The 27,128-nt window shown below is 44.1% G+C and overlaps 1 protein-coding gene across 1 annotated transcript in view; it reads right to left on the bottom strand.

The window, feature by feature from the left end:
• Positions 1–27,128, bottom strand: part of ADAMTS7 (ADAM metallopeptidase with thrombospondin type 1 motif 7) — a 431,623-nt gene that overhangs the window by 170,816 nt on the left and 233,679 nt on the right. Inside the window, exons 12-15 of the mRNA XM_069222951.1 lie at positions 22,053–22,222; positions 19,366–19,499; positions 16,903–17,023; positions 4,781–5,025 (exon numbers count right to left, since the gene is read on the bottom strand). Coding sequence (XP_069079052.1) covers positions 4,781–5,025; positions 16,903–17,023; positions 19,366–19,499; positions 22,053–22,222 — 670 coding nt within the window. The remainder of the gene's footprint in view (positions 1–4,780; positions 5,026–16,902; positions 17,024–19,365; positions 19,500–22,052; positions 22,223–27,128) is intronic.

Raw genomic sequence — 27,128 nt, 5'->3', positions numbered from 1 at the left:
CACTCTCCACAGTCACAGTGGTTAGAGAGGCCTGAGGTCGGGCTCTCATCCCTGACAGTTGTCTGGGGCCACTGTGGCTTACTGTCCTGGTGGACAGAGTTGCCCCTGGGGGGGGGAGGACGAGAGTCACACCCCGGGGGTGGAGTGGGCAACACCACTGTGTTGGCCCTGGTGGTACTATCTGCCCATTGCAGTACATCTGTGAGCAAAGTAAAGTTAGGTGTTGCACAGATGGTGTCTGTAGATGTGGAGAAGGGTTCCCCATGGGTTAGCCTAGTGGGCCCTGAGAGTATGGACAGAGGGATCCAACTGGAGTCAGGAAGGCGTAGAACTGGAACATGCCCCTGCTGTTGTGGGCCTGGGTCCCTGTTCTATCGCCCCAATCAGGGAAGTACATCAAGGTATTGATTGTTCTCCCCTGGCTTTAGGCTGGTAGGGGGTCGTGTTGGACTTTTGCTTATGCAGGGTCATCCCCAGACTTTTTTTGCCTCCTGCCTCCTATTTTTTTCTGACATGTTGCTGTTGGCTTTTCAACTCTGAGCACTTTACCACTGCTAACCAGTGCTAAAGTGCATATGCTCTCCTGTTTAAATTGTATGTAAGTGGTTCATCCATGATTGGCATATTTGAATTGCTAGTAAGTCCCTAGTAATGTGCACTAGAGGTGCCAGGGCCTGTAAATCAAATACTACTAGTGGGCCTGCAGCACTGGTTGTGCCACCCACATAAGTAGTTCTGTAATCATGTCTCAGACCTGCCACTGCAGGGTCTGTATGTGTATTTTTACACTGTAAATTCGACTTGGCAAGTGTACCCACTTGCCAGGCCTAAACCTTCCCTTTTCTTACATGTAAGGCACCCCTAAGGTAGGCCCTAGGTAGCCCCAAGGGCAGGGTGCAGTGTATGGATAAGGTAGGACATATAGTAATGTGGTTTATATGTCCTAACAGTGAAATACTACCGATTTCGTTTTCACTGTTGCAAGGTCTGTCTCTCTCATAGGATAATATGGGGGCTACCTTTAAATATGATTAAAGTGTAGATTCCCCTAGAGAGTAGATGGACATGTGGAGTTTGGGATCCCTGAACTCACAATTTAAAAATACATCTTTTAGTAAAGTTGATTTTAAGATTGTGAGTTTGGAAATGCCACTTTTAGAAAGTGAGCATTTTCTTGCTTAAACCATTCTGTGACTCTGCCTTGTTTGTGGATTCCCTGTCTGGGTCAGTTTGACAGTTGGGTTGTTTTTCACCTCACACCAGACAGTGACACAAAGGGAGCTGGGGTGTGATCTGCATTCCTGATTAGCCATCTCTGCTAGGAGGGAGGGGTGGAGTGGTCACTCTCATCTGAAAGGACTGTGCCTGCCTCTGACAATGCTGTCTCCAGCCCCCTGGTGTGTGTCTGAGGCCTTGCCTGGGCAAGGCAGGATTTCACAAGAAGGTGTGAGTCCCCTTTGAAGGAAGGTGACTTCAAAGACTAAAATGGGTATAAGAAGGGCACCCAAACTTACAAACTTGAGAAACACTTCTGGAATCAAGGGGAACCTCTGCCTGGAGAAGAGCTGATCGCTGAGGAACAAGTGCTGCCCTGCCTGTGACTGTGCTTTGTGGAGCTTTCCTGCAGTGCTGCTTCTGCCAGAGTAAGAGGGCAAAGACTGGACTTTGTGTGCCTTCCATCTTGAAGAAGAAATCTCCAAGGGCTTGATGTAGAGCTTGCCTCCTGTTATTGAAGTCTCAGGGATAGCAAAGACTTCTTCCTGCCAGCACCTGGAGTCTCTGGAGAGACCCCTACTCTGCTCTGTGGTGCCCTTCCAGTTCCTGGGACCCTGAAAGGAGAGGCTGGCAGCCTAAGGACAAAAATACACGCACCGAGCACCGTGCGGAGAAAAGATCGACGCGAATCCGATCGCGGCTGAGAAAACGACGCGACGCCGACTCCGCAGCTGAGAAACGACGCCGCAGGAAACGCGACCGGAGAATCGACGCCCGGAGCAGGAGAAACGACGCGCAGCATCACTGACGAAGGCTGAGAGATCGCAACCAGCGCCGCGGGACTTTCGGACCGTCGCGTGGCTGGCTTTTTCGACGCGCCTCGCCGTGCCGAGCTGTTTTCGACGCATATAACCGTGCAGGGTTATTTTCGACGCACACCGCCCGTGCGGGGTTATTTTTGACGCAAACCAGGTACATTTACACGCTAGCAGCGCTAGTGTGTTGTTACAACTACCTAAAGACTCTTTTTTTATTTTAAACCTTTAAAAAATCATAACTTGACTTGTGTATGTTGGATTTTTGTCGTTTTGGTCTTGTTTTGTCTAGATAAATATTTCCTATTTTTCTAAACTGGTGTTGTGTCATTTTGTAGTGTTTTCATTAAGTTACTGTGTGTGTTGGTACAAATACTTTACGCCCAGCACTCTGAGGTTAAGCCTACTGCTCTGCCAAGCTACCAAGGGGGTAAGCAGGGGTTAGCTGAGGGTGATTCTCTTTTATCCTAACTAGAGTGAGGGTCCTTGCTTGAACAGGGGGTAACCTGACTGTCAACCAGAGACCCCATTTCTAACAATTCCTAGTTGTATAAATGCCACGGTATTGAAAGTTATGTTAAGTCTTGCATCGAGAGTTGTAGCATGGACCTTATCAGCAATTTTGGTATTTACCTCCTGGGTATGGGTATAAATGGGATTTACACCAGTTTATTTTATAACCAGAGTACTTCCCAAACTTTTCAAAGACCTGTAAAATTCTGGGGATAGTTAACTCGGGTTGTGCCACATATGGTAACACATCACCCACGTATAGCAAAAGTCTTTCATCCCACATGTCTTCTCAGCTGAGACCTTTTATTACAGTGCCTGGCCTGAAACATGCTGTAAGGGGTTCTAGTGCCAAAATGAAAATCAAGGGTGAAAGACGACATCCCTGTCTTGTCCCCCCAGCTGGGGGGAATGGACTTGACATAACACGATTAACCCTCACCTGGCCATTGGTAGCTTATACAAAAGCTCTACCCATTGCTCAAATTGGGGGGCTGACTCTCATCCTTTCCAAGACTCCGAATATATATTCACACTCCAGTGTGTTGCACACCATTGTGAAGTCTAATGACAGCTCTTGCACATGCTCCATATACCCCATACAGCAGGATAGCATGCTAAAATTAAGGTTTTTCCCCTGTTTGGCATAAAACCAGACTGGTCCGGATGGACTAGTTTAATAATGACTCGATTCAGTCTGGTTGCCAGCACTTGCCAGATAAAGAACATTCTTAGTTGTCTTCGCCTGCAAGGAGGCATAATTTAGTGTAGCACATCCTTCAATCCATGCAAGTTATCTTTTTATTTCATAATGTTTCCCGTACAATCTTCAAAACCATATGTATCATCTTCAAAGCCATCGCAGCCAACAACCTTGTCTATTTGGCTGAAAACGTCACAATGGATCCCAGCACACCCGCAGAGAGAAAACCATCAGACTGGAGACAAGGAAGTAAAAAAAAGAAATAAAACGACACGATGGGCCTTCTCCATCTATGCACCCAGGAGTTGGAATAATCTGCATCTATCAGGACCACTCCATCCCTGCTCTGAGTTAGGAAAGACTTGAAGCACGACTCTTTAAGTAACACTACAACACTCAGAACCCAGCTACCCTCAATCACTCATTGACTGTTTCTTTGCCTTTAACCAGATACATTGCTCAGCTGCCTTTTAACTAGCTTCATGGTATAGAAACATCACATACATGCATACATTTCATATTAAGTTTTTGTTGTTTGTTGTGTGCACTCTAGGAACACTTGAAGTGAAGATTCTTTTGATCACAGTATAGTGTACTGGCGATTCATATCACACAGTGGGATGAATATGATAGCATGATCGTGTAGACAATGGTTGTGATCTGTTCTTGCATTTGTTCATCATTACTCTCCTGCCTGGATGCAGTAGTCATAGCCAGTCCAATATTCATTCATTGCTCTTGTCTGCACTTGGCTGAACTGAAAGTCTGTATAAAGTGGCTGGAGCTATCGCCTTCACTTTTATTAGGGCCTGGTACATCGTGGTTGTAAAACTCCTTACATTCTCAAGCATATCAGTTTGTAAGTTAACCCTATTGGTACCACTGTAACCACACCAGGTTGTGCTACAGCTCTATCCTTTCTGTCCCTCAGTTAAGTAATAATGGCTCCAGGAACTCTGGGTCCTCTTAAAAGTAATCTGGGTAGAGACAGTGATTGGTTTAGTTGGTTGAGTGAGGGAATGTTCCATTGTGAGGTTTCCGTCTGAATGAAATACACCATCTCTGATAATAACTGCTTTACTGCTGAGACAGAGTCAAGGGAAAGTGTCCTCTACAGTGAGTGGATTGTATAGCAGAATAGCAAGTAAAAAATATGGTGGGGCCAAAATATCATGGAATAAAAATCAAGAAGCAAAACATTGTGAAGGTGAGCACACATAAAGTATAGTTTTCCTATTCTTAACTCAACTTCTATGTACCTTGAAGGCAGACATCAAGATACATATATGTCAACTAAAGTATAGTAAACCTATACTTACCTATATATTTTTATCTTCATGATATTTTGGTTATTGATATTCAGACCTCGAAATTTTTCACCCATGAGCAAGCTGGTGAACTTTAAAGAGCAACTTGTTTGGTGTTGAAAAACTCTGTTATAGTTATGTTTGCCTTTTCTGACTTTTGGTGAAACAACGAAGCCTATCAATGACCAGTTTCATGCACGTGTTAATATAGAATTAAAGGTAAATCATACCTGAATCCAGACTGGCTCCCGTGTGGGTCCCGGAGAACTGAGGTTCTCCAGGTCTCCCTGCCTCTCGTAGGTGAAAGTGGTTCCCGCCACATCATACTCTCCATTCCATTGGATGGTCCATCCACCATTCAGGAAGTAATTCTCAGGATCTTCTCCCCGCAGTGCAAGAAAATTTCCAGCCTCTGCCACCTCCTCTATTCGGATCTCCCGGGCTCCAGATGGTATCAATCCAATGTCAACATACCCTGTAGGCAACATCAAATTATTTACATCCAGTGACTGTCTCAGAGGGGGAAAGTAGGATCATGCATGTTTCTGTCAGCCTACCGCATTACGTAGGTGACAGCAAGGGATGGTGGAGTGTGAGAGGGAGAAGGGGGGGGGGCAAGAGACGGAGAACTATGAGGAAAGGGTGAACATATTTTCATTAATATTTTCCCTCCTCCTCTTGCTCCAGCTGAAAGTCTGATAAACACAGAGGCACTCTGTGTTCAGGTATGCAGGGCAGCAATCCAAATATTCTCCAATTGGGCTTAGTTAGTTTATTTCATGCTCTCTGAGCACTGAATAAGAGTAGGGAGTAGAGTTTGGGAAACATATTCTTAAAAAACATGATAGAAATGTTTGTCCTTTTCACATTTGTAGTAACCCTTTTTATAGCAATATATGTTATGTCTCTTGTGGTCGAAACGCATATACTAAGTAGCAGTTTACAATACTAAGGGCCAGATGTACAAAGCTTTTTTCTTGTCACAAAAAGCCCGATTTACAGAATCGGGTCGTTTGCGAGAAGAAAAAAGCATTTTGTGATGCACAGACCCAATTTTGTGATTCGGTAATCTATTTACCGAATTGCAAAAATGGATTGCGAGTCGCAATTAGGAAGGGGCGTTCCCTTCCTAATTGCGAGTTGCAGTGCAATGTATGATTGTTTTGTGACCATAAATGCAGTCACAAAACAATCGCAGTTAGCACCAATTTCACTTTGTGAATGGATGCAAAAATATTTTTTCAGAGCAGGCAGTAGTCCCACGGACCACCCACTGCCTGCTCTGAAAAAAGTGAAAAGAAAACGTTTCTTTAAAAAAATTAAAAAATACAGCCCGTTTCCCTTTAAGGAAAATGGGCTGCATTTAAAAAACAAAACAAAAACACTGCTTTATTTAGAAGCAGTCACAGACATGGTGGTCTGCTGTCCCCAGCAGGCCACCATCCCTATGAGTGCGGCCATTCCCAATGGGGTTGAAAACTGTGACCTACCTCATGAATATTTATGAGGTAGGTCATCGGCGATTGGAATCGCAAACAGTGTAGTTGACACTGTTGTACATCAGGTTTTGCAAGTCGCAAAACCTGATATTTGTACATGTGGCCCTAAAAGTTTTTAAACATACATTGCTTCATCATTAGTACTTGAGTGTGACATTTTAAGCACAAAAGGTGGGGTTGCCAATTACCACTGCATCTCTGAAAACAAAGGGACATTTTGTTTGCCAGAAAGCACCTCTCCCACCGCGAGACAGGGCAGGGTGTGGGTCTGCAGTTCACCAGTTTCGCCTTCCTCATTTATAATAAGTTTATATTTATAATTTATTACGTATGCCCTTATGTTATAGGATTAGAGGATCTAAAACTGTAGACTTAGGGTACACTTCTAGGATAACCGGTGTAAGCACAGGGAACATTTCATGTAGTGGAGAAAATTAATGAATTGGTGAACCAGAGAGGAAAAAAAAAGATAGTGAAGAAAATAAAACAAAAACAGGGGTGACTGAAAGGGAGTTAGATGTAGCTAACAGATATCCATGACAAAACTGTCTCACATAGAGTTCTTGCCTGATTATTTCAGGTCCAGTGTCTCTGATGTATGCCCAATGAACAGACACTGAGGGTGGTCATAACCTCTGGAGTGATCAGATGGCCGAAGGGATGTCACATCCAAAAAGATGTGTCAAGGGTGGTATTGCACACATTGGTCCAGCACAATGATGCTATGGAGACCTGAAGGAAGATTGCGCAGTAACACAGAGGAGAATAACAATGGTCCACATGGTATCAGCAATATCTGCAGAAGGAGGTGATGGTAGAGTGAAGTAGGCAGCTGTTTTGAGGAGCACTTGGCATTCCATAGATGCATGTTTGCTCACAGAGTAGCAGTCCAATTCACTATGGAAGATAACAAAAGGTGGTGCTCTGGCACCTGCCTTTAAGTGCCCTTATTTCATTGGAGGTGAGGGGAGAGAGCCGTAGAGTCACTACATTGAACACAGCACTCCATTTTAATGTAATGTAAGAGGCATTTATTAAGCACAATGGTTACCAACTATTTTCCTGGCGCTATAGGTCGAGAATTGCTTAGAGGCTGTAAAATAGAGGTTGAAGCAGGATTAATGAGTGAAAAGCCAGGTTTTCCCGGCTTTACAGAATAAGAGCAATTGGCCAATCTGGGGCAGTTGCAAAGTAAAAGCATTCTAAGTCTTGCTACTAGAGAAGAAAAGGCACGGCCACCTGCAAATAATCCTGTAACTGCCATAGTAATGTGTTGAGGGAATTAGAAAAGGATGTCTGCCCAGCAGTTGCAGCCCAAGCCTAGCAACTGTGTTTTGGATTATTTGCAGCAATAAAAAACATAGGCAGTAACTGAAGACGTCCAGCCTGCTTTATATCGTAGTCAGGATGAGTGTCTATAAAGGTGGAAAAGGAAGAAAAGACAGAACTGTGGGTACAGTTTTGAACAAGAACAAACAGACAGAAACAAGTTTGCTGGCTTGGCCTGCAAGAGCAAGTTCAAGGCCCAGGGTGAAGCTAAGGAACAGGCAGGAACAATAGCCTTTCGCAGCCCAGCAGGCCACGAGCATGTGATGGAAGCAGTGGGTACAAGAACGCACAAGATGAGTAGGTTGACCATGTGGACAAACAGTTATTAAAATGTTCAACATCCTGATTTTCTACAAACAAAGCAAATATACATATCATCGCCAAAGGTCATGCCTTTCAGTCTAAAGGAATGTAGCAAATCCACCAAAGGCTAGAGTATACAGTAATAATCATTGGTAAAAGTCAACTGATCTCACCTTTGGGGCCTATTGCCTTTGCAAATGATTTTAGCCATGCAGCACTTAATTCCAAATAAGGTGCTGCATGGATAAAGAATTTATAAAACTGACTACAAAATGATGTAGCTGCTTTTTTTTCTCCCAAGTTGGATCGATAACCAAAAAGAAAACAAAAGTGTGAAAGTAACTCGAGTTCAGGGACATGGGGTAGCAACTTTGGGGGTAAAGGTAGAGTCAGAAGCAACATGGGATATGAGGGGCAGAAGAATATGGGGGAGCGTCTGGAAAGCGGCTTTTTAAAGCGGGTGGAGAAGCAGCACAAGGAGTCGAAGCAACATGAGGCGCAGTGGTGGATGAAAGCAACATAGGGGACGAGTGGCAGAAGGTACACGGGGTGCGGGAGGGACAAGTAACTAAAGGTCAAGGGTCGGGGGTCAAAGGATGAAAGAGAGCAATGTGGATCTGGAGGGAGAAAATACACAGGCAAGAGATAGGAACACTGGGTGTGGGAGAGAGGGGGAGAGAAGCACTTGAGGGAGACAGAGAAAAAAGCCAGAAGTGATCGACGGCCATAGTTTGCTAAAATTAGAAGATAACATCAGAGAAATTTCAGGGAAAACTGGCTTTTCTGCGGAGGCTACGCGAGTAGGAGAGAGAGGTTGAATTGGTCTCAGATGCAACAGAATTCCCAATTTTGTTTATGGAAGACACAAGAGAGATCATCACAAAGAGACCGGGAAGGAAATACTCCCATTTAAATGCAGTTGGGAAGGAGAGAGTATCGATAATTTTCAAGAGTTCTCTTGTTGACTTTTTAGCCCCCAAAACTGTGATTGTATAAAAAATTAGCTTTCTTTTACCACTAGTTTTTTTTTTTAATGACAGATTTTATTAACTTCCATGGTAACAATTAGGTCAGGATGGCCAACAACTATGCATGAAGGAGAATTCACTTCAGAAATAAACATAAAAACATTAACATTGCACAGACGTACTGACCTTTCCCAACCCACTACCCAACCATGTGTATTAAATGTGATGACAATATGTTCTCATATGACTCGCCTCCCTTCCACCCGTCCACATCCTCTGGTCTTGTGGTATAGTAATGAACGTTGTGGGGGCACATTGTAGAGAGATCCCTCGGTAATCCGCCAGCACTGCCATATCTTATCATGCTTTTGAGGGCCGTCCCTGGCCTGATATCCCACCACTTTTAAACCCATGCAGGGATCTAGATCCCTCTTCCACACTGCTGGTGGGTGAGGGGGTGGGGTTCTGCCTTCCATTCCCTAGCTATGCCTCTTTTCGCCAATGTAAGTCCCAGAAACAGGAGTGTCCTCTACTATCTATTGCCTCAAAAATCCTCCATGATGTGCCAAAGGGCCAGTCTCAGGGTTGTAGGTATCACCCAGGAGAGCACCTCCCCAAGCAGGAGATCACACCATCCCACATGTGACACAGGACCGGACATTCCCATATAGTGTGGAGGAAGAAGCACTCCCCAGTTCTACAGCGTAGGCGCCCCGATAACTCAACCATTCCCAAGCGCCATTGTCAGTATCTGGTATAGTAGTATCTATGAAGGTATTTAAGTTGTGTGAGTTGCGAGATGCTCACTTCCTGAGGCGATTGTAGTGCACCAGCCCAATCTTCATCTTTGAGGGACTCTGAGGTCAGCTTCCAAAGCAGGACGGAGGGCTGAGATTGTATGAAGGCTATGTATGCGGAGGATGCAATATAATTTTGCCAGATCCTCAGCCAGGAGATTACCCTCTAGAGGGTTACATTCCGGGAGAGAATCCAGGCCATTTACGTATGGGGTGAGTGCATATTGAGTTTGCAGATAACGGTGCGCTGCAGGTCAAATTCCTGTTACAGTTCTTGAAAGGATTTTAGGACTATGCCCGACATCACATCGCCCTGTGTAGATATTCCAATCACATCCCAATACCCAAAACATTCCAACTGCACCAATTGCTTTAGTATGGTGCCATGCCACCGCTTTGAGGGTGTGTATGACCGCCAGGAGATGTTTCACAAGTTTTGGCATATATAGTTAAAGAAATTCACACAGCAGGCCATTAGGCCCAGGGGCCTTGCCAGATTGGAGCCTGGAGAGGGCCTCCGAGAGCTCAGCTTCAGAAAGTTTCTCATCAAGTTGGGCCCTTGTTGAGGCTGTTAGGGCTACGAGTGACAAGTCCTCTATGAATTTGCATATCTGTTCCTAGGTTAGGACTTTCTGTTGGGAATGCACCTCTGCAAAGTATGTTGAGAAACTCTCCGCAATGGCCTGGGGATCTAGGATTAGCGCTCCAGTTAAGTCTCCCAAGAGGGGGAGAACAGTGGGTTGCATGCCGACTGGCATAATCTGTGTAAAAAGTTACTGGATTTGTCGCCCATTGATAAATGCGGCTTTGCGTTGCCCACCACATCAATTTGGCTTCATCTATCAGCAAATGATGGAATTGCTGTGGCGCTTGTCTCAATTATCGTCATGCTATGTGATCATCAGTATGACGTCCAAAGTCCTCCAAGTTTCGTATTTGAGACTCAAGGTCCCCCATGTGTTGTCTCCTGCGCTGGTGCTCACCGGTAAAGTAACATTTGTCTACCCCACGGAGAGTAGGCTTGAAGGCCTCCCACAGGGTCGCCGTGGAACCTACCATTCCATCATTCAGGAGGAAATATTCCTCCACAAATTTCATGATCTGGGTTCTGTATGCGGGGAGCCGGAGATGCAAGGGTGAGAGTTTCCATTCGAAGGCCAGTCTCTGTGGACCAAGGCATGTGGACACAACAATCGGAGAATGGTCCAACAATCCGACAATAAGTGGTGGGTGTACATAGATAGTCAAGTCGGGAGGAGGGCCTATGGGTCTCCGAATAATATGTATAACCGGAGTCTAATGGGTGGTGGACCCTCTAAACATCGGAGAGCCCCAGCACAGTCAACAAGGAAGTGAGCTTAGTCGACCCACCGGGCACTGCAGCACCTTGTGCAGGCCCTCTATCTACTTGTGGGTTCATAACATCATTCCAGTCCCCACCCACCACCATCAGGATGGTATGGAGTTGTCCCCATGGGTGCACAAATTGGTCTGCAAATGATTGTTCTAGGGGAGGAGCAGCATAAGCACAGCAGAATCTAATAGGTGCACCATATAAGTTACCTGTTACTGCTATGAACCAAGTGTGAGTGACCTTATGTGGGAGGTTCCTGTGTATAAGGATACAAGTACCTCTTGACCCCTTGGTGAAACCTGCATGGACTCCGTATCTGGTGAGGCATGAGACAATCCCAACATACTACCTGCCAGCCCAAACCTCGAAAAATTGGAAGGCTCTATCGCAGACTGCAGCGATGGGAGGCCCCAAACGGGGACCCCGGTGCCACGGCAAGTGGGGACGAAGTGGCGTTATCTCATCTGTCCATTGGAACACCTCCTCTGGTGTTTCAAAGAAATGGGTCTTTCCATTGAAAATGACCTTCAGGCAAGCCGGTTAAAGGAGCATTTATTGTAGTTTGAGGCCTCAGAGGTGTTGTTTGACCGCAGTGAAGGACTTGCGTTGCTGTTGAACAAGCCGGGTATAATCTGGAAAGATCATGATATGTTTGTATTGAAACATGACCGTGTTGTGTTGGTGGGCATTTTTAAGAATCACATCTCTGTCCATGTAGTTCAGGATCCGCACAATCACTAGCCTCGGTCTCGCCCCCGAGAGAGGTTTCTGTGTCAAGGCTCTCGGGGCGGGTTCTACCACAAAACATGTTGAGATGGATTCCACAGGGATTATTGACTTGAGCCACTGTGACAGGAAGGCATCCATGGAATGACCCTTGTAACCTTCTGGGAAGTCCACAAACCATAGATTGTTCTGGTGGGCCCTGCTCTCCACATCCTAGACCCTAGAGGCCAATCTTTTGTGGTGGCCTCCAGTTTAGCGACTCACTTTTGAAGGGTGGTCACCGTTTCCTCCATGCCAGACACACACGCCTCAGCTTTGGTAATCCGCTCCAAGCTATGTCTGAACCCACCACTCCTATTTTTGTATCCAGAGCATTTTGTGACTCCACGATGGCCTCCAGCAGGGCAGCGTTATCTGGTATCGCTAATCCTGACAGAGTAGCGCCATGCCCATATGCAGCAGTGTGTATCCATTGTACTCTGCTTTGTGATGGGAGGCAGTCTGTCCCTGGTCATGATTATGTCTCTTGGCAGTGAGGAACTACCAGGCCTGACCCGCCAAGCCCCTCCTTTGGCCTCACGCATGTGGCAGTCGGCCGGCCAGAATCCTGAAGAGGGTGCAAGTCCACCGGGCACAGTCAATGCCCACAACAAGGAGGCCCTGAGTCCACTGGGCCAAGTCCATGCAGATCCCCACCGGCAGGTAGGTACATGAGTCTAAGTCACTTTACGTAGGATGATAGGCCACAAGAGTTAGACCAATATGCCCACATCTCAACCAGGCTCTCGATCTCAGAGGCCCTGGGAGTCAAGCCGTCGCGTGTGTCTAAGGGACACCGTGCCATCTCTCATGAGGCAGCACACGGTGCGTAAGCCGGACGCCCTACTCCAATCAAGTGCATTGGATGTTGCCAGGTTCATTCCTTAAATATGATTATTATGACTGTCAAGGTCCTGCTGTCGCTGGGGGCCATGCCGACCAGGACCACAACTTCAGGGCTGTTCATATGTAGGGGGACTTCTAGGCGGTCAGCAAAAGCACTATCATGCAGCCGCAGCAGTGCACACAGGGAGAACGCTGCAAAGTGAGTGTAGGAGGGGTGCAGGATCAGCCTAGCCAAGCAGTAGGCACTCAAGGTCCACTCCTGGTAGGCATCAGTTCCTCAAGCGGTCGTCCAGTACTGGCTCCACCAGGCCATTGTCCGAGTTGAGGGATCTATCCCCGGTAGGCACATGTGTCTGTCGGGGTGAGGAGGATGTCGATGTGGACCTGCACAGCCATGGCGCCGCTCAGGGTCAGTCCAGACAGGCTTCCCCCATGGGCACGTCGGCCCGCCCCCTCGGGCGCGGGCTTCGACGCCCATCGGCTCGCAGGTCCAGTGCGGGTAGGGCGGCCAGCAGGTACATAGGAGCCACCTCCAGGCTCGGATCATCTGTGCCCCCCCAATCAGGTATGATCAGAGAAGTGACAGGGGGCCGGAGGGCGACTGCATGCAGGGCTCGGTCTCGACCTCTGCCACTCGGCAAGGGGGGAAGTGGCCATGTCGGTTCCCCTCATCTAGGCCGGGCCATCCTGGGACTAGCAGGCCGCTACGCGATCACCCCGCCTTGTGGAGTGCTGCACACAGGGCTTCTGCGGGCCAATCCAGGCGGCTCGCCGGCCCCGTTGGTAATGCTCAATTTATTGTGGGGAGTACCAGAAAACAGGGTAGTGTGGTAGGATGATGACGGATCCAGGTCTGCCGCTAGGAGCATTGTTACTGTGCAGTCGCCATGTTTCGCAGCTCGGCCACGCCCTCCACTAGTTAATTTTTTTATGACTAGCCCATTCTCTAGACTCACTCAAATTTCTTACATTTAAGTTTGGCTTCTCTGAGAGAGTCTATATATCAAGTTGTAGAGTGAATGCTAGCAAGACCGCTTTGCCGAAAGAAGGAGCACACTGTCAAAGGCTCTGTTCATCCATCATTCAAAATGGGAAATTTTGAGTGGGCAGTCATGAGTGTTCCTGACTAGAGAGGATGAGAAAGTCTCTGAAGTGAGTTTGGCCCGAGAGCAGAGAGGGCCCCTGCAACCTCTAGAGGAAGACATTTGGATATCTCCACATAAAAATGAAAATGGTCAGTCCAGGTTAACAGGAAACAGGATCTGCAACGATCAGGTGTGCAAAAAATCAATTCTGGGCAGTGGGCCAGCACATAGATTGGACCTTGAGCCCACTGAAGCAGATTGGGGCCAAATAGGCGCTCTAACTCTCTAACACAGAGGGTAGTTTAAGTGGAGTCAGGCTTCATATTAAAATCTCCACGTGTAAAGAGGGTGGAATGATTGAGGGCCATAGGGATAAGGAATTCTAAAAATGCATAGTAAGCTGGAGCTGAAAGAGGAAGGGAATGATAGCACAGTAGCCCATTATGACTTATGTGTCAGGTAAAGTGATCAAGAATCCTAGTAGTTCAGAATCAGGAAAGGCAGCAAGTGTGGCTGGATGCACTAAAAGTGCCTCTTGAAATAGACAGGCCAGACTGCCTCAAGTATGCTCAGGTTGGGAACAGTGCAGAATCTTAATACCTGATGGCCAAGCTGCAGAGAAGCCAGGATCGGTAGTGCAAGACTTCCAGGTTTCTGTGATAAACAGCAGATCTAGACTAGAATCAACTTAAAGAGTCAAAATGCCAATAGTGTGCTTGCCAGGGACCTAGAACTGACAAGTCAAACCTTAATGAAGGAAAGGCCAAGTAGGTACCTCCAGGAGAGATTATCTCTCAAATTTAAAGTGTGAGATTGTTTGAACTCAGGATTTAGCCCACCGAGAGGGCAGGCACTATTATAGTCCTAGTGAGATCAAGGATAGAGGAGGCACTATTAGCGCGTATAGCATTTGAGCCAGTTTTCTTGTCAATATTGTGGACGAGTACAGGAGCCTCCTGTCACAAAGCTGTTAGGAAATTGGCAACATGGCATGCACAAGTCGCAGACTGGGCATGGTAGGTTCTCAGATGGACTTGTCTTAGGCATTAAATAACCGCCTGAACACAAAAGAATGGGTCTTTCCTAGTAGGTTTGCATGGCAATGTAAAAAGCGAATTGGAAGGAAAAAGCATGAGGGAGGAAACTGAAAGTAAATGGATCCCAGCAACTTCTGGTATTAGTGTCTAGCTCTCCAGGCGCAACACTTACTGGTAGATAAATAAAGGTAACCAAACAAGTTAAAAGAAACACACAAAAAGATATTTTACTAAACAATAAACTAAATAAAACACACCAACAGTAATGCTAGAAAGCGCTCATAGCGCACCAGCATTAGATAACCTATTGGTGGTACTCTGTAGTCAATGTGACATGCTTAACATTGGTGAGTTGCAGGGGGCCTTAAGTGACATACTTAACATTAGTGAGTTGCAGGGGGGCTTTATGTGACATACTTAGCACTGGTGAGTTGCAGGGGGGCTTTATGAGCATTAATCACAAAAACAGTGATAAAAGATTTGTGCCAAAAAGGAAGAAAGGGAAACATAAGTAGAGGGGACCATGAATAAAATGAAATGCATGTTGCGGAGGAGGTGGAAGAGAGCAAATGAGCGCTAAAAAAAGGAAGAAATGAACAGAAAAGAGAGAAGAAAACAGAGGAATGAGAGTGAGAAGAGAAAAGGGTACAGGAGACGCTGTTTATTGTTGATGATGGTGCAGTGCCCAAAGAGTACTTTACTTGGACTACTGAGCTCTGCTGGTCTGCATAGCACCTATTACATGATACACATCTCTGTGGTTCCTGTCCATACACTAGAAGCTCACTGAGCAAGAAACAGAGGATTTGACTTAAAAAGCTTGACTGTCATAATGCCTGCAATGATCTGTGACCTCTTAGAGAACACATAGGCCCTCACTAGGGGTCAGCCATTTAGTAACATACCATTGTTGGATATAAGAAAATATGTTTTCAAGGATGCCTGTATTTTCTATAGAAGGACCGGATATTTCGAGAATAAATTATGTTGTCAGCACCTATGAAATTTCATGCCCATCTGATGCAGTATCTTTTACAAGTGCTGTTCAAATGCAAACATCACTGAGGACTCTGAGGGGCTAAAAATAAAGCATTACCACCCCACAAAATAACTTTACATTTATATATGCAACTGACTTTGCCACACCAAATTACCCACAACTCCAGAAATATTAACCCTTCTTTGGAAACATGAAAACAATGTTCCAATCCCAGAACTGGGGGGTTTCTGCACAATTGTGCTAAGTCTGTACTGGCAACGTTTTGCAAGATCATTAACAAGGTCACCTAGACCCAATATCTTACCAATTTGTCTGAGATTGCTGGGTGCATTTCATCTTTCCAAATTTGATCTTCCAGCTTCTTCCTAATTACGGGATCCTTCTTTCAGCTTCCAAGCTTGCAGCAAACTCCTTGGTTGCAATCCTGCTTAAGTCTATTATTGTAAAACTTGTGGTTGCATTTCCAAAATACTTAATTATGTTTCTAGGTTACATAGCTAGATTCTTTTATCACTTTCTTCTAATTGATTTAATTTGCTGTCAGATATATTTTTCCTTTAGCTATGTAACATGACTTTTTTTTACTTCACGCTGGTCTGATGACGATAGGAAATACAATTTCATAAAGCTCAAGGTATTTTGCCATTTTATAACATCTTGCATTTTTTGCTACGTTCCTTTTTTTTTTATCTGTAAGATTTTGCTGTCTAGCTTTTGAAAAATGTACGTTTATCTCCGTATTTTGTTTTACAAGAACTCAAGATCACCACTTCGACATTTTTGTGATAACCCCTCTGATGTATATCGTCAGTGCTGGAGAAGAAAACCTAACTTATCTGTAACAGTAGTCTTCCAGTGAAAAGATTCCCCCACAAATTAATCTGACAATGCTCCGCCCAAGTTGAGGGGCATGGAATGACTATTAGTTCAAAATGAATCGAGAGGGCTTTTTTGGACAGAACTTTGGCAAGCCACCGCTTAGTGGTGATGAAAAAACGTAGAGCAGAATCTAATTTTTCTATTTTATTTTTTGACATATTTAAAGATATGCCAACTTTGAAAATATTCAAAATATAAAAATGTGGCAATCGTAAGTTATTTCCAAGCTTTTACTGACAGCTGTTATTGAGACAAAGGATTTCTGGTGTGAGATTTTGCTATTTCGTTCTTGTGATTAGGTACCCAGCAGCATTTTCAACAAGTGCCATTGTCTGATATGTCTGGCATTTATAAAATCAACGCAGCCATAGTTTGGTGATAGGATGAAGGGTCTGCCAAGATAGACAAGCGGGAAACAGAGCCAGTAGAAGGCCAGGGGTAGCTTACCAAGGAGAGGCACTTAGTTGATACTGACAGCAGCCACACTTACCAAGCCCCTCACTCTCATCAAAGGTTTTCTTCACAGTCTGGCAGGTGGAGGCATTGCCGTGACAGACCCCACAGCGATCCTCTACTGCACCCGAGTCAATCTCATAATCACAGCCCACATTCTAAAAGACATAAACAAACCCAGCATGGTCAAATTAGAAGGAAACTGTGGATTGGCATAAATTAGTGCCAGCGCGGTAGGAAGAGTGTCATGACCCCTTAAAGCAAGCAGGAAAATTACCCCCACCCAGCCATGTGGCTGGTCAGTAAAAGGCAGTCATAATGGAGGTTTCAGTGGCCCCTCAGGCATCTAGGGCATATGACTCTGCACCCAGTGCACTAATGATACCTACGCTGTGACAAGGGCCTAGTTTGATTTTAGATAGGTCTCAATGGGAGACTATACTAGCTGCCACTTGAATAGGACTGTATTAAATGAACTGCACATAAGCGCTGTATTGGTACTGCAAGAGTGCTCGAAGACTTTGCCTCTAAGGAAGTGGATGTCCCATGAGAGACAGAGAACCAGGCGAGTGTAGGCCAGACCCCATCACTTACCTGAATCTACAGGGAGTGCAGAATTATTAGGCAAATGAGTATTTTGACCACATCATCCTCTTTATGCATGTTGTCTTACTCCAAGCTGTATAGGCTCGAAAGCCTACTACCAATTAAGCATATTAGGTGATGTGCATCTCTGTAATGAGAAGGGGTGTGGTCTAATGACATCAACACCCTATATCAGGTGTGCATAATTATTAGGCAACTTCCTTTCTTTTGGCAAAATGGGTCAAAAGAAGGACTTGACAGGCTCAGAAAAGTCAAAAATAGTGAGATATCTTGCAGAGGAATGCAGCACTCTTAAAATTGCAAAGCTTCTGAAGCGTGATCATCGAACAATCAAGCGTTTCATTCAAAATAGTCAACAGGGTCGCAAGAAGCGTGTGGAAAAACCAAGGCGCAAAATAACTGCCCATGAACTGAGAAAAGTCAAGCGTGCAGCTGCCACGATGCCACTTGCCACCAGTTTGGCCATATTTCAGAGCTGCAACATCACTGGAGTGCCCAAAAGCACAAGGTGTGCAATACTCAGAGACATGGCCAAGGTAAGAAAGGCTGAAAGACGACCACCACTGAACAAGACACACAAGCTGAAACGTCAAGACTGGGCCAAGAAATATCTCAAGACTGATTTTTCTAAGGTTTTATGGACTGATGAAATGAGAGTGAGTCTTGATGGGCCAGATGGATGGGCCCGTGGCTGGATTGGTAAAGGGCAGAGAGCTCCAGTCCGACTCAGACGCCAGCAAGGTGGAGGTGGAGTACTGGTTTGGGCTGGTATCATCAAAGATGAGCTTGTGGGGCCTTTTCGGGTTGAGGATGGAGTCAAGCTCAACTCCCAGTCCTACTGCCAGTTCCTGGAAGACACCTTCTTCAAGCAGTGGTACAGGAAGAAGTCTGCATCCTTCAAGAAAAACATGATTTTCATGCAGGACAATGCTCCATCACACGCGTCCAAGTACTCCACAGCGTGGCTGGCAAGAAAGGGTATAAAAGAAGGAAATCTAATGACATGGCCTCCTTGTTCACCTGATCTGAACCCCATTGAGAACCTGTGGTCCATCATCAAATGTGAGATTTACAAGGAGGGAAAACAGTACACCTCTCTGAACAGTGTCTGGGAGGCTGTGGTTGCTGCTGCACGCAATGTTGATGGTGAACAGATCAAAACACTGACAGAATCCATGGATGGCAGGCTTTTGAGTGTCCTTGCAAAGAAAGGTGGCTATATTGGTCACTGATTTGTTTTTGTTTTGTTTTTGAATGTCAGAAATGTATATTTGTGAATGTTGAGATGTTATATCGGTTTCACTGGTAATAATAAATAATTGAAATGGGTATATATTTGTTTTTTGTTAAGTTGCCTAATAATTATGCACAGTAATAGTCACCTGCACACACAGATATCCCCCTAACATAGCTAAAACTAACAACAAACTAAAAACTACTTCCAAAAATATTCAGCTTTGATATTAATGAGTTTTTTGGGTTCATTGAGAACATGGTTGTTGTTCAATAATAAAATTAATCCTCAAAAATACAACTTGCCTAATAATTCTGCACTCCCTGTATAGTCTCTTTGGAGGATTCACCAACATAATATGTACAGCAGTTTCAGTGCGGCTCCACCCCCCACTTAGAGGATCAGATTAGCATTTCACACTCTGTCAGAAAATGGACATTACCTGCTGCGAACATTCAATGCAGTTCAATGAGAAGCTTAAGTTGGGCAGGTACTTTAATTTCAGAGGACCCTCATTACAACTTTGAAGAGTTGAAAGCTGTGGTTCATCAGGATTCAAGCATCACGTATCACATATACAGCTGGAATCCACAAATGACATCACTACACTTTTTTAAAATCCTAGCAGCGTACTCTGTTTATTACTGATAACCAATATACCTTGCAGATGCCATTGATACACACATCACGGCTGGCGTTGCCTTCATAACAAGGGGTTCCATCTATCACAGCATCCAGTAACTTCTCTGAAAAATACTCCCCTTCTGGTCTGCAGTGCAGCTCACATGGGTTACCTAAGAAATACAAAACACTGAAAATTGAAAACAACTCTCTGAACACAAATGCACAATCTCCATAGGTGTATGTCTACATTTCCCAAAACACCATGGTGGAATGCACCAATAGAATTAAAAGTTTACACCGAAAGGAACTGGTGAGGGGATGTTATTTGTTGGACAGTTGCCCCGTCTTCTTCCTTTCCTGCCAGCCACAGCAGCAGTCAAGTACCAATATATTGTTCTCTATATTGATAGTTGGTTTAGTATTCACAGTTGCTTAGTTAGTGCTCTTTGTTTTGGTATATAGTTTGCAGGTGCATTTTTGAAGTTTTCTTTTACTGAATTCTATTTTGCATTACCTGTTTGACCCTATGGCTATTTTTCACTAACCATCTGTACTCATGTATACTTTCCTTGGTGAAGGATGTCCTTAAGCACGTGTGAAGGCCATTTAATGAAGTCACACTGCCCAGGTTCTGTAAATAGGGGTTTTGTTCCTCGGTGTGATACTTGCATTTACTATGGCGAGAATTCACTTTTCATTGACACATATGTGGCAACTTTAGTCCCAACCATACAGTCTTGGGTGCTCATACAGTGCAGAAATCAATGAATACTTTCCAACCTCTGGATTTAATACACGATTCCTTTAAATCCACCACAATGATACTATGTCAACTGACTAACAAATTGACCTGAGCATCATCCTGCAAAGGCAGAATGTTCGGCCAGAACTGCAACGTGGCCACACAAGATGCCATGACACCATCAGGCAAAAACCCAGAGCTGGTACATGGCCCACCTTAAATACTTCCCCTTGTGGATATGGTTGGCTTAAGTGAGTAAAACGAAAACCCCAAATTAAGCAGTGCCTCAGTCTAAAAGTCAAATGGATTTGCCACAGGAAGTTCAACCAAGGAAGGTGATATGACACTTTGCTCAATGTTCCAATAGGTTCATGAGTTCTCTAGCTTCAGCATTTACAAAGAGATTGCACTATCGAGTCAAGAAGGAACTGGCCTCTGTAAATGATGGAACAAGCATGCATCACACTGATAAGCAAAGCAGAAAAGGATTCCAGAAACTGCTCTGTACCTGATGACACAGATAAAAATTGAAACAAAGACAAAGAGCATCAAAGACATTGATAAAGTAAAATTCATTTCACACCTGCACTGGTTATATGCGTGAGTCTATGCACTGATTCAAAACTGGTTACATGCAGAAGTCTATGCACTGATACAAAACTAACAAAAGGGAATGAAGGACTAAGGACCTGATTTAGATCTCGGCGGAGGGGTTACTCTGTTGTGATGGTGACAGATATCCCATCCGCCGAAATCTAAATACCATAGAAAACAATAGTATTTAGATTTCGGCAGATGGGATATCCATTCTCATTGCAATAAAGTAACCTTTCCACTGACTTCTAAATCAGGCCCTATGTCTCGAGCTATTGCAAGAAGGAAAATCCTCCATCACTAAAAACAAACAACATTTAAAGAGAACCGAATGATGCGTTGACCAAGGTGGCCACCCATGCTAGATTTGTGAATCTCATCAGATCTACGGATGTTGGTCTTGATTTGAAGGTCAGAAAATTCACCAAGAATAAAGAAACGTACATTCAAGTCACAGAAAACCACATGAACCAAACTTACACATGTTCATTAATGATGTATAAAACATTGATCTATATGACTAGTCATGCCTCCTTTCAAACGGTATTGCTTGAAGAAATATTATGGTAGATCTCAAGAAGGTGGCATGGGGCGAATTATGAAAGATGGATGGGTGTGAGATGGAGACCGAGTGGATTGACTTTACATTAAAAACCACAAATAATGTAGTTCACATGGCCATCTAAAACATTTTTCTAAAAGTTGTTCCAAAAACACCTATATAATGCTGTTCTGTTAAAAGAGCTGATGTCTCGCTGATCATCGTTTTAATATCTCTGAAGGCCATTAATGTGGACACTGATATAGAACAATATCCCAAAGGATCCTTCTCCAGTCAATTCTGAATGGCCTAGAGTTTCCACATCTGAAATTCCCAAATACAGAAATACTGGTTCAGGTTTAAGTGAGAGTATTTCCACATTCTCCTGGCAAGAGCAGGTGTAACATGCTATATTAAAATCTTCAGAATTGGGAATTGCCATGTAGTAGGACTCATTCCAGGTCCGCTTGCTAATCCCTAATCAGGTATTTGGTGGAAACCCAAGGCATTGATCGTAGATTGATGCATAAGGTATAGTGGTAAATTTGTTTGTCGATGAGAAATTCAGTTAATTAGGAAAGTATTTTTTCTTACTGTGTTCTTGATTATCTTTGATGCTATTATTGTTTTCTTATTATATGCTCCCCCTATAAATAATGACCTTACAAGAGACTGAATCATTGTAATATTGGGGTTTGTTATGATTATAATATTAGACCCTCTTTACAAGTCAGTCAGTATTCGCAGGTGCAATGCCACTCTGCCCACTTATGACTGACCTGGTGTTTCTGCATATTTTTTTTTCTCTGACAAGCCTCATACAGAAGAATGCTTTTGTAGACTTACCCATGTTGTATAGTGGGATCCACGTGTACAGTTTTCCTTTGTACTGCACCGAGTTAAACCGTGAGCACTGCATGTGGCGAAAGGTGGGCTTACCCTCAGGACAAGGCTTAATGTTACAGATACGGTATCGCTTTCGTTCTCCTAGGCAGTATTTACCACCATATTTTGGACTTCATGTGAAAAAAAGGAAAATAAATAAAATTAGCCTTTCAGCAGAACCAGATAAGAGACATGATAAGAACAGAGCAGGATTTAAGATGGTTAGACACATCAGACAGGGAGAAAGGGAATGTACCAGAGAAAGCAGAAAGTGCAGCAGAAGAAAGTAACTAAGATCAGTATGCATGGCACAGGAGAGGAACTGAAAAAGCAGGACAAGGCTAGGAAGGGCAAGCAAGTGCAGATATAACAAATAAAATGACAACAGCATTCATTTGGAGATGGGAGAATATATAATAGAATAGGTGTGGAAAAAGGAGCAAGTAAATGAACGTCGACCGGGAGAGAGACTGTCAGAGCACACACCTTGAAAGGAAAAGAAACTGAAAGATCATTAGGTGAGAGTAAATGCAACAACAGACATGGTGTGGTGTGCAACTAGAATTCAACAGGCAAGGCCTAGGAGAGCAATTGTAAAAGCAATTGTAACAGGGAGAGTGGTTGAAGCAGGAGCAGATCATGACGGGATGGCCCTGGCTACATCAGCAGCCTTTTCGAGGGAGAGTGTCTAGCACAGATTTGAACAGAAAAACACTGAATGAGATCTCAAGAGATCCCTAAACCTTCACCAAACGATATTCATAACATTAAGTCACCTTATATATGATCTTGTTCAACATTTACCAGAATGAACCTAAATGAACCTAAGAGCTTACTCAACCTTCACCAGGGGAAACAAAAGATCATGATCAACTTTCATCAGAATGTGCTCCGGGATTCCTTCTGAGTGGGGTGCAACCACTAGTACTCCACCGACAGACAATGGTGGCTACTGCGTCCCCATGCCAGGCTATGGAAAGTCTGACAATTGGGGAAGGGTAGATGTGCCTTGGTATACTTGATACACTGTAGCATTCTGCCTAACTCCTCTGCCTCACAGTTAACTTTTGAGTCCGTGAAGCCTGCCAAAGATATCCTAACCTTACTCCATTGAATAACATCGCCATAGAGCTGTTATTTGCTTGTAGCATTTTACCATGTAAGCACTATAATTGTGTTTGGATTCGAAGCCAGGAGGTGCTAGGAACTCTTGTTTTGTGCTGTTCATATATGTAACTCCCTAATTTACTACATACAAATGAAATATGTCTTTTGTTTCAAGGATTATTTCTGACAAGACATTGCATTTATTGAGTGCATTTACTTGTGACTGACTCACTACCAACTCATGACTGCTTGACTTGGAGTGCTTTAGTACCCGAGGCCTTGGACACCAGTGACATGTGACAGTAACCTCCAGGGATACTGCTGAGTAACCAATGACTGTGGTGGGCTCAAGACTATGGCCCTCATTATGAAGCTGGGGGTCTTCAGAGTGCCAGACTCGCTGTGGCAGTCGGATGGCCGCACTACAGGCGGTCCGACTGCCACATTACGACCCTGGCGGTCGGACCGCCAGGGGACTGCTGTCCCCGCCAGGAACATGGTTCCTGACAGGCTGACGGCAGTTGGAGTTGTGCTCAGCCACGCTGCCCAGCACCCTCAGAATGCACACTGTCTGCTGTAGCACCTGTCCTTGAGAATCGGTAGTTGCTTCAGTAGATCATTTCTAGGAAATAAAAAAACTGTGCCATTGGTGACACTCAGGGAGGCATAACAGATGTGCATTTTGCCTCCCTTACTACAAAGACAAATATGTATCAGAAAATGAAGAGATTTAACAAAATAACCAGACATTAAACACATGAGAATGCTTTACAAACATTTCTCAAGATAGAGACATAGCCACACATTCCACTTTTAGCTGCATTTAGTGAGTTAATAACTACTGCTAGCATATCATGCCCCCCCATGCTCATACAGAGTCTCTCACCCCCTTCTCAGTCACATGCTTCACTGGATGAATAACCGCTTACTCCAGAAGTAACGTTCTGTGACAGCTAGAAATACTTCCTCTTTGATGAGTTTCTTAAGTCCTTAAATGCTTTGTCATGCTTAATGCTACCTTGACCGTGCATAATTACTGTTGAAGTAATTTCCAAATATATTATTATATGCTTTTTAAAGAAATGCTTTGTACTGGGCTAGAATTTGATCTGTTTGCAAAATTGAATGATACAAACAGCAGCGTTTGCTATGATGTATTGTTAAATCTGAGATAACTGCACTCCATGCACTATGATTACGATGCCCTATCAGGGTTGCTTGCTAATAAAATGTCCAAGGTCATCGGGCCCTGTATAACCAAAGTGATGAATCATTCATTATCATGAGACTGGGATTGTTCTAGTCTTAAGCAATCTGTTTTGACGGCACTCATCAAAAAAGCAACTCTATATAAAGACACTTTCCAGAACCTCTGCCCATTTCCAGACTGCCCTGGTTGTCAAAATTCCTTGAAAAGCTTGTTGCTATGCAGCTTCAGGAATATCTGGAATCAAACCAAAGCTGGATTGTAATCGGTCCGGCTTTATGACATATCATGGGGCTAAAAAAGTGTTGGTGGCATTACTTAACCATGTACTGGTATCTGCAGATTAGAGATGTATGTCCATTCTCATCCTGGTGGACCTACTTGCTGCATCCGACATGGTGAAGTATGACCTTTTGCTTGCCGACAGGGAACATTGGGCATCGTGTGGATTGACACTCTGGGGTGGTTCCGATTCTTTCTGCAGGGAAACATCCAGTGGGGTAATTGATAAGACTTGCTCTTCAAAGAAGTGGTAGAGTGTGGGAGTGCCACAAGGCTCTCTGCTATCTCCCTTATTAGTTAATATTTTCATTAAAATACTTTTCTCTATTAACATAGCCGACTAGCTCCAGTTTCAATCCTATGCTGACGACATGCAGATTTATCTGCAAGCGAATGTTACAGGGAGGAACTTTTTTAATTTAAAAAGTTGTTTAATTGATATAGCCTGTACGATTGACGGTGGGCTTAAAATGAAAGTTCTCCTCGAGGCTTCCACGCCTAATGCAAAGATTTGGGTAGCTGCTTCCAGCCACTAGAAATGTTCGGCCTGCCAACTACTTTTGCGAAAAACAGCCATAAATCTTGAGTGTTGCGGGATTCCAACCTCTGTTTTCAACAACACATAGGCTCATTGGTTCACTCATTAGTTTTTGCCAGCAGCAGTCAAAACAGGTATTACATTTTCTCAAACAAAACTATCACAAAGTAATCATGGGGTCTCTTAGCAACTCCAGGTTGGATTGCGCTACCATTATACTTGCAGGGTTGCCTGGAAAGCACATAAGACGTTGCCAAACTGTTACAAAACTCAGCTGCCAGGTGAGTTCTTGGACTCAAGAAAACAGACCGTACTATGGCCTAACATCAATACGCTGATTATCAGTGGATAAACTGATTACTTTTAAAATCGCCTGTTTAACTTTTAAGTGTCTTAGACCCAACATACATACACAATAACTTGTAGAGTATATCACAGAGGTCCAGCAGTCACATACTTTGAAAAGATCAAGGACTCAAATGCATTGGATGAGGGTCAGAAGGTTTGGTGTGCTAGACCCTTGAATTTAGAACATCCTATTGGATGATGTTAAATGGAAACTAATCATGTTAAGCATGTGGAAGTCTTAAAAACCACACCGACTTACCAACTATGCTTATTGCCTTTTTTGCTTCCAGCACCTTAGCTATCTGTAACTATTTGTACATGTTTTTTAAGCCTGTGGAGCTGGAGGCAGTTCATTTTGTGGTATGCGCATTCTAAATATTATAAAAAGAAAATAAATAGTGATCAATGTGTTGTCTTAGTTTATATTGCCCAGTGATCTTTCCATTTGCGTTGAGGACTCCTCACCTTGAACAAAGTTACATGGGCCATCAGCTTACCATCTGTATAATGTTAGCTCGACCACCAGCTTACCATTTGGATAAAGCTACACTGGCCATCGGCTTACGATCTGGATAATGTTACATTGATTACCAGCTTACCATCTGGATAAAGTTGGATTGGCCATCTGCTTACCATATGGATAATGTTACATCGACCACCAGCTTACCATCTCAATAAAGTTACACTGATCACCAGAATGTGCTTGGGACAGTAGCAGAGTCTTTCCACTGCCTATCACCTTCTCCCCAAGATTCATCTGTACACACCATACTTTGTGCCCCTGACTTTTTACACTGTATAACCATCTTTATCTTTACAGTGTTTTGTTCTTCCTTTCCCACACAATACATTCTTTCAGCTCCATTCAGGGCCCAACTTTCACCCAAGCTCACCCCTCGTATATATTAAATCAGAACTGCTAACTTGTCTGGTGTTCTTTCTATCTCACTAAACCATCCTTATCCATCTGCTGCTACCCAACCTATCTACACTTTTTGACGTTCCTTCATCCATCTATACCTGAAGATGATATTTCAACAAAATATTGTCTTTAAAATACTTTAAGACACTATGGGGCCAATTACGAGTCTGGCGGTCTTGTGACTGCCAGACTTGTGGTGGGGGTGTCGGACCACTGCGGAGCTAACCCCCTCCAAAGTTCAACACTTTCCCTACTGTTGTTTTCATTGGAGTCAGAATAGTAAATCTGATGGATATAAAATCCAACACTTTCCCTATTGTTGCTCATGGTGGAGTGGGAATATTAAACCTGACCACTCAAAGGTCTAACACTTTTCCTACTGTTCCTCAGGTTGGAGTGGGAATAGTAAATCTAACTCCCTCTCCCCAAAAGCCAACACTTTTTCTACTGTTGTTTAAGTTGGACTAGTAGTTCTCACCCCTTCAAAATACAACTCTTTCTCTAGTGTTGCTTACATGAGAGTGGGAATAGTAAATCTAACCCCACTAAAGTCTAATACTTTTCTTAGTGTTGCTCTGGTTGCAGTGGGAATGGAAAACCAGACCCCCTCCATAGTCCAGCACTTTCACTACT

Source organism: Pleurodeles waltl, chromosome 3_1, assembly GCF_031143425.1.
Source record: "Pleurodeles waltl isolate 20211129_DDA chromosome 3_1, aPleWal1.hap1.20221129, whole genome shotgun sequence".
Classification (NCBI taxonomy): domain Eukaryota; kingdom Metazoa; phylum Chordata; class Amphibia; order Caudata; family Salamandridae; genus Pleurodeles; species Pleurodeles waltl.
This window is presented reverse-complemented; position numbering and strand designations above follow the sequence as displayed.